A 19759-nucleotide genomic window follows, 5' to 3' on the forward strand; every position below is an offset into this window, starting at 1 on the left:
TGATTGAGTAACCCTTGATTAAACCCTCAAGTAACCCTTGACCAAACTCCTGAAATAACCCTTGACTAAGTAACCACTGACCGAGTTGCTCAAGTAACTCATGATCAAGAACCCTTGACTGAGTAACTCAAGTAACCCCTGACCTGGGAACCTCTCAAGTAACCCTTGACCAAGTGAACCCCTTGAGTAACCCCTGTCCGAACCCCTCAAATTACCCTTGATCGAGTAACCCCTCAAATAACCCTTGACCGACTGAACCCCTCTAGTAAACCTTGTCCCAAACCCTCAAGTAACCCCTGGCCGAGTAACTCGAGTAACTAACCCCTAACTGAATAACTCGGGTAAACCCAAACAAAATAACTTAAGTAACCCCTGCCACACACTACAAGAAAAGATCCTATTTTCGATGGCTTAAATCCATCGGAAATTGCTCAAAAACCGTCGGAAAACTGATTTCCGATGGCTTTCCATCGGAAAATGGTTATCGAAAATCCCTTCGTCGGAAATATGCGTTATTCCGATGGAAAAGCCATCGGAAATTAGTTTTCCGATGGTTTTTGATGGTCATCGAAAAAATTTTGGCTTTCGATGGCAAAAATTTCATCGGAAACTTCCGATGGCCAAACCGTCGGAATATTCCGATATTTAGATAAGCCGTCGGAAATAATTGCAGAAAAAATTAAAAAAAAAGGTCGCCCCTCCCCCTCCCCCTCCACCCTAAACCGCCCCTTCAATCGCCATAATCCAACCCCAAATTTGCAATCCACGACCCAAACCCGCCTAAACCCACACCGTAAAACACCACGTTAACCCTTAAAAAATTACATTAGAATTAACCATAGATAGGTTTTTAAAAAAACGCATAAAAAAAAAACAACCAGCCACCCACACCACCACCGCACTACCACAGAAACCCTTAACTGCCACCCTAATCACATAAACACTAACCCACCTTAAATCTAACCCCTTTCGCCCACCCTCACACATATTAAACCGACCAAACACAACAACCACCACAAATTCATTATCCACAACACAAAAAATTTCAAAAATAAAGGAAAAGGAATTCGAAAACAACATTAGAAAAAAGAAATTTACAAAAAATAAAAGCATACCTTTAAATCGACCATAGATTCATCCCCAAATTTACCTTAAATTAGGTCACACCTTCGAATTTAACCTCGAATTTAGTTTTATGAGGCCAAATTCGACCATGAAATCTCTAGATCTAGAGGTTTCATGGTCGAATTTGGCCTTAAAAACCTTGAATTTGTTATAATTCATAAAAATCGCTAGACCTTAATAATATGGACGTTGGACGGAAATTAACGAACCTACGGCAGTGCGAGGAACGATTAAGGTATGAAAGAGGATGAGAGAAGAGAATGAAAGAGGATGAGAGGAAGGAGAAGGAGGGGAAATGAGATGAAAAAAATACAGAGAGATTGAGAAGTAGAAAAGAATAGAGAAGAGGAAGAGAGAGAATAGAGAAGGGGAAATGAGAAACAAAATAAAGTGTTAGGAAACGGCTGGGATAAGGGGCATATAGGTTTAGGGTTTCTCCACCTTTTGTTTTTATAAAATTAATTTCCGATGGTTTATTTCATAAAGCCATCGGAAATTTCCAATGGCTTTTAAAACCATATATTTTTTTAGGCCATCGGAAATTTCCTATGGCTTTTAAATCCATCGAAAATTTCCTATGGCTTTTAAAACCATAGGAAATATTATATTTTCTGATGGTTTTAATAACCATCGGAAATTAAAGCCATCGGAAATACGATTTCCGATGCTTTTTAAAGCCATCGGAAATTTCCAATGGCTTGATCCATCGGAATTTTTTAGGACCCGTCGGAAATTTCCGACGGGTTCAAATACCATCGAAAATTATGTAATTTCCGACGGTTTTAGGTGGCCATCAGAATGAAACCATCGGAAATAGCGCGTTTTCTTGTAGTGACGGTCTGTTTCATAATAATTTCAACACTACTTTCTTTGGTAAGAGTCCACAAATATTTTATTATTTCTATCTGACCAACCCCATTTACACTTTTTTTTTTTTATTATTATATTTTATTCCTACGAACAAATAAATATATACCACTAACTTCAATTTATATTACAAAAACACAAATTTTTGTATGCAGCCTGTTGTACCGTGCAACAAGGGTTACTCGAGTTTCTCGGTATGGGATTACTCCAAGTTGTCGGGGTTACTCGAGTTTCTCGGTCAGGGGTTACTCGAGTTGCTAGGGTTACTCAAGTTATTTGGTCAGGGGTTACTTGAGTTAGTACTTATCGAGTAACCCCTTAAGTAACCCTTGACCCAGTAACCCCTCGAATAATTCTTGACTAAACCCCTCGAGCAACCCTTAACCGAGTAACCCTTCACCCTCAAATAATCCCTGATTGAGTAACCCTTGATTAAACCCTCAAGTAACCCTTAACCAAACTCCTAAAATAACCCTTGGCTGAGTAACCACTGACTTAGTTGGTCGAGTAACTCATGATCAAGTAACCCTTGATTGAGTAACTCGATTAACCCCTGACTGAGTAACCTGTCAAGTAACCCTTAACCAAGTGAACCCCTTGAGTAATTCTTTTCCCACAGTCAATTGATTTTTGTAACATAGTCAGCCTTAAAACATTTTATTCAACTGTTTTTGGGGTTCTAGGGACTTAAAGCTTGTGATGGGCCGGGGTTGAGTTTGAAAAATTGAAAGATCATCTAATGTGCTGGCCCTGAGATTCATACCTTTTTCACTTTGATTACATTATCTTCTCAATCCCTTCTCTATACCATGCATGTTGCTATAATTACGAAGTACAAGCAATACATATATCAACATACTGATATATTGCTTCATCCTCAATTACGAAGTACAAGAGCAATACATATACTGTATTTGATAAATACACAAAACAAAACATATAAAAGTAACACACCTAAAAACAAAGTCATAATATGGGTCCAAAAAAAAAAAAGTCATAATAATATGCCTTAACAAATCAAACTGAGCGCACATCCCACTGCTTAACACATCTAGCTCTATGTATCCATCAAACCATGTAGAATGGAATTTTCGATAAACACCCAAATTTTAATCAAGATATCGGCGAATTATAACCAATGATGCATATGTATAATTGAACAAGAAGCTGATGTTGAGTAATTATCTCCACCTGTGGTTCAGGAGATGGAGAAATCAAATTAAATATTGTTGTATTGAAAAGTTATTTCCATGCTATTTTGAAAAAGTGGCATGCTGGTCTGGTTATATAGATAAAGATAATGTCAAAAACAAATTGAATAGATTATACCGTGCTGAATTACTAACCTTGCAATATCAACGTGTGGAATGTGCTCAATTTTTGGCTGGTCCATGCTTAGTTCTTCACAACTTTGTTCGAGGTATGGGCAACCTGCTATATCAAGTCTCTGAAGGGACGTGAGGTTTCGCATCGAGTCAGGAAGTGATTTGAGGGATTCACAGTATTTGATGGACAGGGATTGAAGAGAAGATAAGCAACCTATCCATTTTGGTAAGGCTTTAAGGTTATCACACCAATAAAGTTGGAGGTTTTCGAGGGAGGTTAAGTACTGCATCCCATTTGGTAAGCTCGTCATACTTCCGATGGATTGATATGTAAGAGAACGAAGACTTTGATCAAGAGATTTCCAAGGCATTCCATCCTCATCATCTTTGTCTTCACAGATGCTCATTTGTTTGTTGCTGGATATTTGTAGTGACTCCAAACAAGTGAAATTCTCAATCCCGGAAAGTCTCCTGAGATTTTCGCATCCCTCAATAGTCAACCTTCGCAAGGAAGAGAATCTAGCATTGCCATTTTCTTCCTTATCTATCATGTTTACCATCATTTCCAACCATTCACTGCTACCGCGCAACTCTAACTTTTCTAGCCTTGGACAAGGAGGAAACGACATCAAATTATGGCACCACTCGATTTTCAGTGAAGAGAGACAAGGAAATATCGATTTCCTACACAAGTTACGATGATTATCATCACCAACGATCAACTCCTCCGCCCTCCACCATCCTTTGAAGCATCTAAGATGACTTATTTGAAGATATTTAAGTGAGGGGAAAAATGTTGTTAAATCTTCTTTGTCGTGGCTAGTGATGTTTCTTGTATCCTCCATATACTCCAACTTATCTAAACTGAAAAGTACCAGTGATCTAAGATAAGGCAGCTTGCTGAACGAAGGTATCCACTCCAAATTCGAACATACTGTAAGCTCAATCTTGACAAGACTTGGGAGGTAGATTGACCAATTATGCTCTGCTCTTGCCCACCATGGAATGGATGTACCCATATAGCCGCTCAGCTTTAACCCCTTGAGATTTGAATGCGGCTCAAGCACTTTCATCACAACTTCTGGCTCAAGAGATCCATGAAATATTCCCTCAAACTCAATTTCAATTTGTAAGAGATGCTTCGTGTTCATCAAATACTGTACTCCCTCATCACTAACACATTTCGGATTTATATAGTTGTCACCAAATTTGATATGGAGGCCGCCTTTTAAGTTCTCGAGGGTTTCTAAATCCTTCAACTCCCAATTAAATTGTTCCTCTCTTGGATATCTCTCTCCCTTTCCCACCACAAACAATGGAAGTATTGTAAGTCTAGTCAACTTATTCATGCCAAAAGGCATACCAGTTAACATGTTACAATATCTTAAATCTAAATGCCTAAGGTTTACAAGTTTGCTAAATTTTTTTGGCAACTCCCTTAAATTTTTGCACCCACCTAAAACTAATGTCTGCAGATTATATAGTTTTACAATTGAATCTGGAAGTACCTCAAATTCGTTTTCAAACAGATTAAGATACCTTAAATGCAGCAACAAGCCTAATGACTCAAGTGAACTTTCAACCCCTAAATGTTGCAACTCCAACACCCTTAAGCATCTCCAATTGACTTTTTTAACCACAAAATTACGATATTCATTGAGATGAATAAAAGAGCGCATTTTGGGTATAGCTAAAGAGTTCTCCATGTATTCCTCCCCAACAAAAGACACATGACGTGTTTTATCCCCGAAGTTGCTCTTAATAGAACTCGCCACAACACAAAATTCATTCCCTCCCACCTCTTGAGCGACATCATGCATCAAGTCGTGTATCTTCACTGACCGGACATGACCATACTGATCTTTTGCTAAATCTTGAAAAAAACATCTCCGCAACAAGATGAAGAAATGTTCTTCTGCAGCATCTTCTATACTTTGACCTCCATCTAATGGCATTATATACCCTTGTGCTAACCAGAGGCTAATCAATGTCACCTTATTTATCATAAAATCCTTGGGAAACACTGCACAGTAGCTAAAACAACTTTTCAATGAAGGACTGAGATTGTGGTAACTAAGCTTCAGAATAGACATGATTTCATTTTCACCATTTCTGATTTCACTTAATCCACTCTGTTCAAAAGAGTGCCACATACCAATATCTTGACCATATAACAGACTTCCGACCACTTTTATAGCAAGAGGAATGTTATGACATTTTTCGACAATCTTCTTCCCAATCTCAGCTAAATTTTGAAAATTTTCATGCTCACATCCTCCATTTAATGCAGACATCTCAAATAAGCGCCAAGAATTTTCGTGGGACAAGCCTTCTAACCTATAGACATGTTTATCCCCAATGACTGTAGCTGTCATCTCCGAACGTGTGGTGACCATAACCCTACTTCCTAGTTGCCCCAACGTCAAGAATTTTTTCAAATCAAGCCACTTGTTGCGGTTCTCGTTCCATACATCATCAAGCACAATAAAGTACTTCTGCCCTCTTAATCTCTCTTGAAATTGATTTTGAACGAATTCCATTGAAGAAGTAGCGTCAAATTTTTGACCAGTAACTAATTCTAATATCTTACATAAGATTGCTTTCACATCAAATTCCTCACCGTCTTGATCGGATACACAAACCCACAACCTCAAAGTCGGAAACTCTTTCTTAATCTTTTCATCATTATACACAAGTTGAGCGAGAGCTGTTTTTCCCAACCCTCCAACTCCCACTATCGTCAAGAAACAACATTCTTCATCATCATTTGTATGATCCAGTAAATTATCTATTATCGTTTTCTTATCATCATCCCTCCCAATAATATCCTTTGCATCAATATAAGAACATGTTTCCTCCCTTCTCCTACTAATAGGTTTGTAATCAACATTAAACCCGAACTTTTTATGGTCACTAGCAATAGCATCCAACCTTTTCTTAATCTCTTTGACCTGGCGAGACATCCTATACGCTTGACCCACATGGTTTTTAGACGAAAAGAAGGAACGTACCTTGTTAGAAAACTTGGCACCCTTGCTTTCTGGCCTAAGCAACTTGAGCTCCGCAAGAGTGCGAAACTCATCAAACAGATCATCAGCATCGTAAACAGCAGCCTTGAGGTCCTCAATATAAACTTGTGACACCTTAGATAGCTCGCGCTTGGACTCCGCATCAAGGAACACATTCTTAATGGTGGAGACAGTTCGATGGAGGTCTTCGAGTTGAGATTTGTAGCCCCAAATGTCACATATTTCTTGTATGATTTCACTCCCGATCACTTGAATGAGCTTCTCAACTGTTGAAATTCCTAGATCAGCCATTAAATTAGGTTTTAAGTTTTCAGAAAAGTGAATTATTCTTTGTGGTGACTTAACTAACAACAAAGTGTGCGTTTGGCCAACTCTGATTAATTCATGTACGATTAAGTTGCTCTAATTATGACAACCAACTAGTGTTGTTACTTTAATACTACTTCTATCGTTACAATTAAATAAATAGTAATTCATATGGTGGACCACTATATTACTTGCGTTCACGTTGAGTTAAGGTTACCAAGGAAAGTTCCTAACAGAGAATATACCTTGCCTAACAGAAACAAATAATGAAATAATGGAGTAAAGTTGACAAGGTCATAGTCATCGTATAACTATGTTTTTCTACGAATTTATTAACGTCATTGAAACAAAAAACCAAAATGTCAGCCAAACAATGGAACATGGTCACATGAGTGTTCTAAAGAAATTAAGTAAAGGCAACATAATAACCTTTATTACTACGTACGGGTCTGTTCTGATTTAGTGAACTGAGATGAATTGAATTATTTATGAGAAAAAGCAACATCGCAATAATACACCCCTATTAATAACCTTTTGAAAGCCACCAAGGCACCAAATCACCCCTACTCACAGAAATCTTTTTATTCTATTGATTGATTGTGCTTAATTTGGGAACTGTGTTGACTAATTGTTGAGTTTAAAGTGATTAATGGAAGTTTGCATGTGTGTGTTTAATTTAGGAGTGATCAACCTAGTTACTCACACTAGATTGCATAGTAAGTGCACATTGATACGGACAATTGATTTGTGGCTTGCATTTGTCGATTGAGTTGGTTTGTGAAGTTCCTAGCTAGAGTCTTTCGTAGTTGACGCTAGTTTGATCTCTAGGAGAATAGCTTGTTGACTCTTTTGATTGAGCTTGTCATTAGTCTTCACAACCATTGATTTACATGTATTTCCGAGTTGGTACAATTGTCATGATTACTTGTTGATCCCATTCCCTAGTACTCTATTTATTTGGTTTCTTCGTTTTAGTAGTTGTTAGTGTCACCTTCTATCCCTAGCTTAGGCACTAATTGAGAGCACTTGAACATAACCGTTCCTAGTGGTTCGACCCTTGACTTACCTCTATACTTGTATTTAGGTTTGTTGAGTGATACAAATTTTGTTTGGCTTAGGGAGGATTAGTCTAACGACCTAGTTCCACCCCTTGTCACCAATAACAGTGCCGTCATCCAAATACCAAGCCTGAAGACATGCATCAAACATTATTATTATTATTATTATTATTATTATTATTATTATTATTATTATTATTATTATTATTATTATTATTATTATTATTATTTTTTGAAGCATATTATTATTATTATTTATTATTATTATTATTATTATTATTATTATTATTATTATTATATCTCAAAAACATACAAAGTTATACAACCTACTAAAAATTAGTGGGAAGTCAAGATACAATATTGGCCCCTACTCCTCTAGCTATAGAAAAGTCGATCCTAGTAAAGATATGAGCTACAGCACGCGACCTAATATCCTGAGTCTTCGAGAAAATCTGGATCCGCTTCAGCAATGCAACAACCTCCTTTTCTAACTCCCCAAGAGAAGAGAAAGAGAAAGGAAGGAAGACATATCCAATTGCTAGACAACTGGATTCGTACTTGACCCGCTTTTGATTGGCCGCATCAGTCACTACCCGTCCAGGAACAAAGTCAGAAAGGCCAGATCGTGTCTAAGGAGAAGACCCTGTCAAGTCAACATAGACATCACGAGCATGATACCATGAATAAAGTAACACATCTGCAGGTCTGAGAGCCCCATCGTTCCTTCTAGAAAACCCATTGTCCACCTCCTTTCTAGCTGAAATCCTTAACCGATAGCAAACATCAACAAGGATATTCCGAACAACATTATGTCGATGTTTGATGCCCACAATACCAGCACAAGACACCGCGTGATCACCGATATTATTATTGTTATTGTTATTGTTATTGTTATTGTTATTGTTATTTTTATTGTTATTATTATTATTATTATTATTATTATTATTATTATTATTATTATTATTATATCCCATTTAGGTTGTAAGGAGGGACCTTTGACTAATTTTCGGCGATTGACTTCATTTTTCGACTTGTAAATATCACGTGATTTTAAAAAAAAACTTTTGTTTTGTCTTTTTCTCCCTTTTCCCTCCAATTCCAACTTACCCCCCCCCCCCCCCCCTAATTCTTTCCTCCTTATTTCCTCCTTCAACCCTCTAATTTGTTGATGTTATTAAGATACTTCGTGAAAACTAAGGCTCACTAATTAGAGAGAGAAAGGAGAAATGGGGGGGGGGGGAGAATTAGGTTTAGTTGGAATTGGAGAGAAAAGAGAAAAAAAATGGAGAAAAAGACAAAACAAGACCGAAAAATAAAAGGTCAATTGTCGGAATATCGATCAAAGGTCCCTCCTTACAACCGAAATGGAATTGAATACAAGGACTTTTTTTGCCACATTTTTTATTTATTTTCATTTTTTAGTTTTATAAAGACCTTTCTTACAAAGACAACCACTTAATAGGACCTTTCTCACAATTTTTTTAATTAAAATTTTTATCGGTTCAACAGGTAACAAGTCATATCGGACTGTTTGAGAAAGCATAGGTATAATTTTTACCGGTTCAACTGGTAACAAGTCATATCGGACTTTTTTGAAAAAGCATAGGTATAGTTGGGTCTGTCTAAAGTTAATTAATAGGTTGGCCATTTTAAAGAAGACCGGTAATAGTTGACGCCTTTCTTGTTAATTTTTCCTTTTATTATATTTGACATCTGTTTTTTTTTTTTTTTTTTTTTTTCAATAACGAAGTGATCTTTTTCAGCTGAACCCATACTAGATCCCCCGCGTCAATAGCCACTCACCGATTAATTATGGTTTAACCCCTATAACAATGATAAAGTAACTTTTATAACCATAACCGAGTAATCTCATATTATTGTGTGGCCAACTCATATATATCAAAGTTAGTGTTTAGTATTTAACAATTTTTTTTGTGTGAAAAAAATAGAAATAAAAGTCAGCGGGAGTATTAAACCAAAACAGTTAAATATTGATATGAGGTTTAGAATCTATTCTAAGTAGAATTGAAATCTGACGGGGTGCTTGTTTCCCGATGATACAATATGGTAATATTGAAATCTTAGCTGCATATGCATTTGAGAATATACATAAATTTTCTTGTCAATTAAATTCTTGTTATTAGCCCTATAAATTAAACCTGTGTATTTGTAGTAAGGTTCTTTGAGATGCAGCCAATTGAGAAGCACGGGCCATTTGGCTCTAATAGTCCACCAAATTGGAATGTAACTCTTGAAGAAAGGGCACGTATCAAAGAAATTATTATTCACTACGGTTTCATTGTTGATTCAATTGGGTTCTTACTTGAAGATAGTAATGGGATAACCACTGCTAAATTGTTTGGCGGCAGAGGCGGAGCCTGTTGCAAGGTAAGTACAATAATATACGCATGATACAGAATAATGAAATACTTTCTAACGTATATTAGTAATGGGATGATTTCCTTCAATTACTACACTATTAGTAATTAAACTTTGATTGGTAAGGAGAATAATTTTGTTGGATATCTAAATTTCTCGATTATGACAGGTAAATTAGTCTCAAGTTTTCATCAATTGACTTTGCTTAGCTTATATAAATCCATTCATTATTGTTATATGATGTGCAGATTACTCTGAAGCCTAATGAATATATAACACAAATAAGCGGCAGATGTGGGATTTATGTGCACAACCATGATCATGTAATCGCGTCGTTAAAAATACACACCAACTTATGTGAGGGTGGATATGGACCATACGGACAAGAACGAGATGTTAGACATAGTTGCAGTTTTTCAACTCCAGATTCCGGAGGGGACGATGCTACTATCGTTGAAATTTATGGAAGACATGATGGCCACTATCTTCAATCAATAGGTGTTTGTTATAAAAAGGTTGGACCATTTTCCAACTTCTTAAAGTAATCTTAGTTTGTCTTCTTTATTTGTATCACTTTTGTTATCATGGACTGCTAGACAATTTTTGGAGTAAAGAGAGTACAGATGGCAGTGGCTCTGGACCCGACCCGGATGCGTGTATTCAGATTCGTTTGGGTCTTCAAATTTAGGACTCGACGGATCCGGGTGCTGGTGGAAAAAAAAAATCCGGATTCGGGTTTGGCCCAAGACCCGGATCCAGATCCGTTTACCCATTATTTAATTTTCGTATAAAAAAAAAACTAAAATTATTTGTTATCTTTATTAAAAATGTTGATGAGTTTAGTAGTGATAAAGATAGCTCATTAGATGAAATTTAGATGCTCATATTGAATACATTATCGTTGTTTTTTCACTTGCTCATTTGTAACACTGTACTTTTTGTTGTTGTTGTTTATACTACCTCCGTTACATATTATTTTCAACGATTAGACATTTTTCCTCTCTACTTTATGTCAAATCGTTGCAAATAACATGTAACAGAGGTAGTAACTTTTATTTAGGTTGAACTTAATAACCCCCAACAGAAATTTGAAATGCATTTTTTAACCCAAACATTACATTTATTACAAAAAATCAAAAAGTATTGGACCCGGATCTATTGGACCCGTCGGATCTGGATCCAGGTGTCCATTTTCCAGACCCGACGGATCTGGGTCGGATTTGGATCTTAGATACATAAATGGATCTGGTTCTTGGTCTATTCAAATCCGGTCCAGATCCGATCCGTTGCCATCCTTAAAAGAGAGGTTATAAGAGAAAAAATAATGGGGCCAAGTGATAGGAGAGATTAGAATAATTTTTATTCCCTTTGTCCTCATTTTTTTGCCCTATTTGACTGTACACGATCTCCAGGACGCATCTTAAAACGTCTATAACTTCATTTTTATAAAAGTAAAAATTATAAAAAATATGATATTAATAAAATATACAATGAGACGAATTTAACAAGACCACTCATGACTATATAATCTTTTATAGATTAACGGTAACATATAAAAACTTTGACCCAAATTTTGGCTATATAGCAAAAATAAAGGGACGGAGGGAGTACTTACAAAGTTAAGTAATGCATCTAATTTAAAACTTTTTATTTAGGAAAGTAATGTAACTAAAAAAATTGGAGGAAGTAATAATCATGTATGGCTCTTGTATTGTCTTGGTAAGGGTTTGGTTTCATATTTCAAAGGTCATCTGATCAAATCCCATAGATATTTGACAGCAAAGATCCCTTTTATTTTTCTCCCGAGTAAAGCATAAATACAGTCCCTGAACTTTCGTATTAGTGTCGTTTTAGTCCCTCTTTAACTTTTTTAGCCATTTTAGTCCCTCAACCACCCACTTTAGTGTTTGTCAGCCAAAACTTTAGGGACTTTGCTGACTAAGCAATACTTTAGGGACCTTGTCTCATCAAGAAACTTTAGGGATGTTGAATCATCAATAGTTTAGGGGCTTGGTGTCAGATTTGTGTATTTTTATATTTATTTCAAGAAGCTTCTTATGCAAGCTTTATTTTTTTACCGAGTTGATGAAGGAAAGTTTAGGGATGAGTATTAGCCACGTGGCCCAATGGACGGGTTAATTATCAAAACGATGCATTTTGCACTGCAATCCTCAAGGGAATGTACAATCATTAGAAATCCCAGGATGGAAGTGGGATTGCATTTCAATGGACTTTGTGACCTGCCTTCCTAAATCCAAGAGCGGCAATGACACCATTTGGGTAGTGGTGGATAGACTAACAAAATCAGCAGTGTTTATACCAATGAAGGAAACTTGGAAAATGGAACAACTTGCGAAAGCTTACATCAAACACGTTGTGAGATTACATGGGGTTCCAAAAGATATCGTATCTAACAGAGACTACAGGTTCCTCTCAAAATTTTGGAAGAGTGTACAAGAAAATTTTGGTACAACACTTAAAATGAGTACAACATTTTACCCTGCCACAGATGGGCAAACTGAAAGAACCATTCAAACCTTGGAAGATATGTTGAGAGCCTGTGTTATAGACTTCCACGGAGGATGGGAGGATAGCTTGGATTTAATTGAATTCTCTTATAATAATAGTTACCATGCAAGCATTGGAATGACTCCATTTGAGGCCTTGTATGGGAGAAAGTGTCGTAGCCCAATTTGTTGGAACGACATTAGTGAAACTATGATCCTTGGGCCTCAAATGATTGAAGACACAGTCAAGCAAGTAAGGGAAATTCAAGCTAAAATCCAAGCAGCTCAAGATCGCCAAAAGAGTTATGCAGACTTAAAGCGAAGAGAAGAAGAATTTGAAATCGGCGATAAAGTGTTACTAAAAGTGTCACCAATGAAAGGAGTGATGAGATTTGGGAAGAAAGGAAAGCTCAGTCCAAAATACATCGGTCCATATGAAATACTGCAAAGAATAGGCAAAGTAGCTTATAAGTTAGCATTACCTATGGAGCTTAGTAAAGTACATGACGTATTTCATGTGTCCCAATTGAGAAGGTACATCCCCGATAAATCCCATGTGCTATCTACAACCCGAAACCATCGAGATAGATCAAAGTTTAACCTATGAAGAGAGACCTGTTAAAATTCTTGACAGTAAAGTGCGTAGTACACGCAACAAGAATGTTAAGATTGTAAAAGTACTTTGGTCTAACCAAGAATATGAGGAAGCCACTTGGGGGGCAGAAGATGAAATGAAAAAGAAATACCCAGAGTTGTTTCAGGTATGTAGAGTTACGGGGGCGTAACTCGTTTTCTTTAAGGGGGGTAGAATGCGGTAGAATTTCGCGCTTTTTCCCTAGATTTCAGTTATTTTTGTGCTCTTTGCATGAATTTAAACAAGTATTCCGAGTATTTATGCTCTCAAAGAGACATAAAACAGTAAAGGAGTGACAAAAAGTACAGCAATATTATACATAATAAGGAAAAATGTTTGAATTTCATTCCCCAAGTTTCGGGACGAAACTTTTTTTAAGGGGGGTAGACTGTAATACCCCGTATTTTTATACGTATTTTATTTAAAGTATGTATTTTATAAGGTATTCAAATAGTTATAATTATTTTAATTAAAGTATTTTAATTAATATTATTATAAAAGGAATGTTTATTTAATTATTTTATTTAAAAATTGGGGTTTTATTTTAAGAAAGTTTAATTTTTAACAAGTTTTATTAGGAAAGGGATTAGGAAAACTAAAAGAGGAAAGTTTAGGGTAAAGGGTTGGTAGAGAAGGGGTATAAATATCCCACTTATGAGGCAAATTAACTTTGCCCAGAGTGGAGAAAACCCAAGGTAAACTTCTCCCCTTTTCTCCTTACTTTTCTTTCTTTTTTTTCTTCCTCTTCCCCTTCCCCTATTCACGGCCGGCCACCACCACCACCACACACGTGGCCGGACTACCACCACACACCACCGCTCGCCACCAGCACACGGCCAGCAGCCGCGGCGGCAGGCGGCAGCAGCCCAGCCGTGCCGTGGTGGCTGCTGCTGCCGTTGGTGTTTCTCGAAAAAAAATAATTTAATCTTTCTTCTTCTAATTTAATCCATGCTTAGATCTAATTATAAATTATGAATTTTGGGATTAATTTTGATGTTTGAATGTTGTAATTATATTAATAAATTTTCAGATTTGGTTTTTAATTAAAAAGCCCCAATTTTTGAAACCCTAGGTTCTTGATTTATGAAATTATGAAAGTATATGATGCATTAATGTTTAGATCTTCAATTTAAGTGCTTTAAGACCAAATTACAGCAAGTTTTAATTAGAAATAAAGTGCAGGAATTTTATGTAGAACCCTAAATATTATGTTTTTTGAAGGAAATTTAAATTACCCATTAAGGGGGACTTAATTATGGTGTTTTAAATATAATTTCAGCTTATTCTAATTAATTTATGAGGGGTTTTAAAATAGTATATACATTGCTGGAAATTTGTTTAGAGTGGGTTTTAATACTCTATTATAATTTTAATGTGTAGGAGACTTTGAAGTGAGCAATTTTTACTAGTCGTGGCGATTTTAAGATCGTATTCAAGGTACGTTTGCGTACTTAGCATAGTTATGTTGATGTAGTAGCATGCTAAATGTGTTTGATTAATTAAAAATAGTATCATGCTAGGTTTGGAATGGAAATTTTTGATTTGGATGTTATTAGTGATTGAATTGAGAAGCATGATTTATTTGTGATGGATTATTGAACCACATATTTATTTATGGCATGATAGAGAGCATGTTTGATTAAACTAATTGTTTAATTTGGTTTGGAATGTTGAAAAGGAATATTATTATGGTTCATATAATTTTATTGATGCTTTAAGCATGAGGAAGGAGCTATATAAGTGTCTATGTACACAAGGAATAAATTGTATGTTGGTGCCTTTGTGCACTTAAGGTGTTTTTAACACCGAGGGATAGGATTTTTGGCGCTTTATGCGTTTAAGGTGTCTTTGACACTGAGGTAGAATTACAAAGGGTTCAACATTAAATATTATGTGGTCACTAAATATTCAAGAATTAAATTGGTATGTTTGATTGATTGAATTATTATTGATGATTGAATTGTTATGCATCACCAAGTCTAATAATATGTAAATAACTTAAAGTGAAAGAGATTACGCACCAAAACTCTTGGAACGTATATACCTTGAGTATGAACAATGGGGGGAGTTATGGGGTTTTATATTTAACCATAACTTCTAATGGAGTACAGGACGCTGTACATTCCTTGTTATTTATTACTAGTCGTTGGTGCACGCGCTACGCGCGTGCCCCCTCGACGGTTAGATGAGTAATACTCGCGAACCTGTATAGTCCATCTAATATTCGTTATTACGGTGCGGGTGTGTAATAAAATAGTTGAGACTATTATAGTGTATAATCTATAAATCGTTTATTAGAGTTAATTTCGTTTGTGATTTATAGACTTATTTGCGGGTTGATCGAACTACTTTTTAGTTAATTAAAAGTAGCATTGATGCTTATTTTCTGATTATGTAACTTTGCAATTGATACTACATCAAAAGCGTTGAATGTCATTAAATCAACAATGATAGAAGAAATTCTCCAATTTTCACAAATCTCAAATTTATTTAATCACGTATGCTACTCTAAAACGAAAATGCCAAATTAGACTACCGAAAGGAATGCATTTAGTAATGATTTTAAATAACTAAATCAAGAATCATTATTGAGCTGCAGATAAACATCGAATGTAATAACACTCCCTTTTAAAAGCTTTAGCACAGCGCCTTCATTAATTTGTACTTCATAATAATCAATCAATTTATCGACACCTTTTTTTATAAAACATTTCACGATCTTATCTTCAACAATTTGAACTTTCAACTCAGCCTCGAAATCTGTATCATAAAGACGCAGAAGAACCTTAGTCGTGTCTGTAAGGTTGTTAAAATGCTTTCGGGCGAAATCTACCGGGACATTCTGCATTTGGAAACAGGAAATCAAAATTTTTTTTTAAAAATACCAAACAAGTCAAAAAAAAAATATAATAGACAAATAATAAATCAATAGGAATACACATACTATGATTCCCTGCGAATGATAGGATTCAGAGAATACAAACTGAAAGTTACGCCTTTTTAATCTTGCCGAAACAGCATTTGCCCAAGTATTTGTTTCGATCATCATTGTCGAACAACCTTCAATCAATGGCTTTCGACCACGTTTCTTCCTAACAATGCTATCTATAGCTGCCATATGTATGAAATGAACTTATAAATTAAGAAAATGTTATTGCAAATGGTAATTTATAGGCAGCAACCTAACTATAAGTTACTAATTTTGCACCTAAGTCAAATTACACTTAATTACAATTACAAGTTTCACAATTATATTTGACCTAATTAATAGCTTAGATCATGAAACCTATACTAACCTATACTATACGTTCATAAGTTATACAAAGTTGGGAAATTCGGTCAATGACATTTATGTTGTAATTGGTCTTATTGGTTCTTGTTTTTTCACTGATCATCCTACAATGTAGCACAAAAATGCTTTATCAATCCTTATATAGTTATATTAGAGTTGGAACTTCTATTGCATTAAATTAGGATATAAAGTTAAAGAGTTTTTTTGTACGCTTAAATTGTTTTAAATATGATGCAAACTTGTACATCTAACATATGTACAGAAACTATTTCTCATATTTCATTAAGATGGCCAATTTGAATAGGCGTTTTTATGAAACGTTGTTTATGTAAACATTCCTGTAATTGCTTAGCTTAATTATTCTTGCTGTAATAATGCTGGTCATTTCTTAAATTTTTTTTTCCCTTATTAAGTTTAATTTTAGGGGTATTAGAAAGTATCACATGAGTTATTACTAAAATATGGGTCAAAGTAGTAGCAATTCTAATACAAATTTTGATAAGTAACTAAACCGTTACAGTCTTGAATTGCTCTCTGAATGTTACTAATATCATGGCCTTTGTTATTGTTAATATCTTTAACTTTAATAAAAAAGTTGTGTATTCTAGATTCAAGTGGATTAGAGAGAATCTATAATAGTTGAACTTGTGATGTGAATGATTTGTCTATGTAGTACTCATTTGATAGTATGACTTGTTAGGGAATCAAATATCTATGTTTATGCCTTAGCAATAGTCTTGTATTTTACCAAGTGTGCATTATTAAGCCTTGACTGTTATTACGAGTCCAGATTTGACTTTACATTGCACTCTGTATGAAGCAACCTTATGGGTATATCTGAAAATACGAAAAGATGCCTGCATCTATCTAGATATTTTGTTAAATCTTAATGACATAACACTTTTACAATGCTTTTGTTGAATCTTATTGCTACTGCACTTTTACAATGATTAAGAATCTTTAAGTCGATATAGTCTTAGTTTACTTGATGCATAGAAAAGTTCACATGAGCACAGTTGTTGTGGAATCTATATGTATTTTATAATGTAATATTGTATCTTAGTTTCTATATATAGTGGCCTATATCTATTGCAAAGTATAGTATGCATGGTTGTAGATATAGTTGCAGTTTAGATAATGGTATGTATAGTAGCCTAATTTACTATAAAGTATAGCATGCATGGTTGTAAAGTTAATAGTATGCAAGTTATTCAATTAATGCAGCAGGTATAATCTAAATAAAAGTATATTTATTTTGACAGGCTTATGAAAATTTTGTGATGAAATGGGTAATCAGGATTGAGGAAAAGCATCAGTCTTCTGCCGTATGTTATGTTCATTGTTGTTTATCTTACAAAGTCATTTTATTTAGATTTTTAAAATGTTTCTTTGTTAACTGTTTTTGTATCTATGTTCAGGAAATCCCCCCAAATTTCTACCATGTCTTAGCAAATCAATGTGGAGAATTCAGGGTTTTTCGGGGTGATGAAGGACTTTCATGGAATGTCACCATTAAGAAATCTTGTAATGTGAATGGTATTAGGCGTTTATATATTAAAGAAGGGTGGAAGAAATTTATATCAGATAATGATATTGAGGTTGGAGATACATTAGTAATGTATTTCAAAGGTAATGGCATATTTCATACGTGAATCTTTGCCTTTCATGGTGAAGAAAAGACTAATCTCAATGGCATAATACCAAGGGGTGCTGACTTAGACAGGAGACCTGCACTAACTAACCTAGAACTTGATATTCATCTATCAGTAATGCAGCAGAAGTGTTCTGCTCCTGCTTTCAGGCATATATTTCGGGCACCTTATATCAACGAAGGAACTCTTGTATGTTTGACTTTTTTGCTAGATAAATTGTATCATAGTTCTTTACTTTTCTTTGTTTTTTTGTTTCCTTTTGATTGTCATGAATGATTTTGTTTGTGAAAAGTTTTATAAAATGCTATTTTGTGCAGGTTATTCCTTCATTATTTGCTAGAACTTATCTGAATGAGATGAAGGCGTGTACTGTGGTGTTGATTCGACATAGGCTTAAACAATGGTGTGCTGAACTTCACATTGCTCGTGAAAGGAATGTAATAACTGCTTGCTCACTTAGAAATGGTGTTAATCTCTTCTATGAAGATCAGTCCATTATTGAAGGCTTTAGTGCTGTAGTAGTTTATCGACGAGGCTATCCTGTCTTATTTGAGTTCCTACTTGGACCAATGTAGGTGCCTCAGGATAGCTGTTTTTCTAGTTTCATGCTGTAGTATTTAAGTAGTAGGTGTGTAGGGCTTTGCTTTTGTAAGGACCAATCGTGAATGTAACTGTAGTTCAGGCTGTTTGTTTAGGGAATAAAGCAAAATCTTGGTTATGCAGTGGAATTCTATGTTGTATTCAGGTTTTGCTGTAGTTTGACAGTATCTAAATGGTACTAAGCGTGTGGTTGAAAACTGGAATAACAGCTTGGTTCTTTGTTTAAAGAATTCTGTGTGAGGAAATGTGTAAAGTTAGTAATTGAATTTAAATTGCATACTTAGGAGCAGCAAAGCATAGCTTGTTCTACAACATTACTAAGGGGTGCAGGAAAGAGTGCCGGGCTATGTATGTTTATTGCCTTCTGCTTACACCTAGCTGGAAATATACGTTCTAGGTCAGGATTCTACAGCATGTATTACATCTAATTGCTGGTGTCCTGTTGAAAAATGTGTATAATAATATAGATAAGTAGGAGTTATGCAGCTGATAATCAACTGATGCTGATGAATTTCCTACCCAGTTTCCTGCTATGTTTTAAACAGTGCTCTGTTGAGAAATATTTGGTGCGAGTGCGGATAATATCTATTGATATATAAATGTATTTTTCAGGTTTGGAATATAAATGTCAGATTCTGAGTTCTATTAGTTTTTTGATCTAAGTGAAGAAGGAATTGTAATGAATAAGTTGCACAGTCAAGTGAGTAAACAATCAGGAAAATTAAATTACTTTTTCTTATATTATAAATAGATATCCTAATTTAAGGATATTAATATATACAATACAGCCATATTATAATGTTCAACCTGATACCCTAAACAGCCACACTACAGCAGATACATACTAACTTAAAGTAGGATTCCCAAAAGCTTACACTTATTTCATAACATGTCTTACTACATTACTGCATTACTATATACACAAATGATGTTTATAGGGAACACAAGGTGAGCAAAATGTTCCTTCTAAACACCCTAAAGAAGC

General features: G+C 35.2%; 2 protein-coding genes across 2 annotated transcripts; one reads left to right on the forward strand and one right to left on the reverse strand.

Moving 5' to 3' along the window:
* Nucleotides 1-2817: 2817 nt before the first annotated feature.
* Nucleotides 2818-6637, reverse strand: LOC145596819 (disease resistance protein RGA2-like). The gene is made up of 2 exons (XM_081653014.1): nt 3322-6637; nt 2818-2900 (listed from the first exon to the last, which is right to left on the reverse strand). Exons 1-2 carry the CDS (start codon nt 6635-6637, stop codon nt 2818-2820), a joined length of 3399 nt encoding a protein of 1132 aa, XP_081509140.1.
* Nucleotides 6638-9897: 3260 nt separating this feature from the next.
* Nucleotides 9898-10634, forward strand: LOC145596822 (jacalin-related lectin Calsepa-like). The gene is made up of 2 exons (XM_081653015.1): nt 9898-10098; nt 10338-10634. The coding sequence occupies exons 1-2, from the start codon at nt 9898-9900 to the stop codon at nt 10632-10634; spliced, it is 498 nt and encodes a 165-aa protein (XP_081509141.1).
* Nucleotides 10635-19759: the final 9125 nt, after the last annotated feature.

This window comes from Chenopodium album, chromosome 20 (genome assembly GCF_948465745.1).
Source record: "Chenopodium album chromosome 20, dcCheAlbu1.1, whole genome shotgun sequence".
Classification (NCBI taxonomy): Eukaryota; Viridiplantae; Streptophyta; class Magnoliopsida; order Caryophyllales; family Amaranthaceae; genus Chenopodium; species Chenopodium album.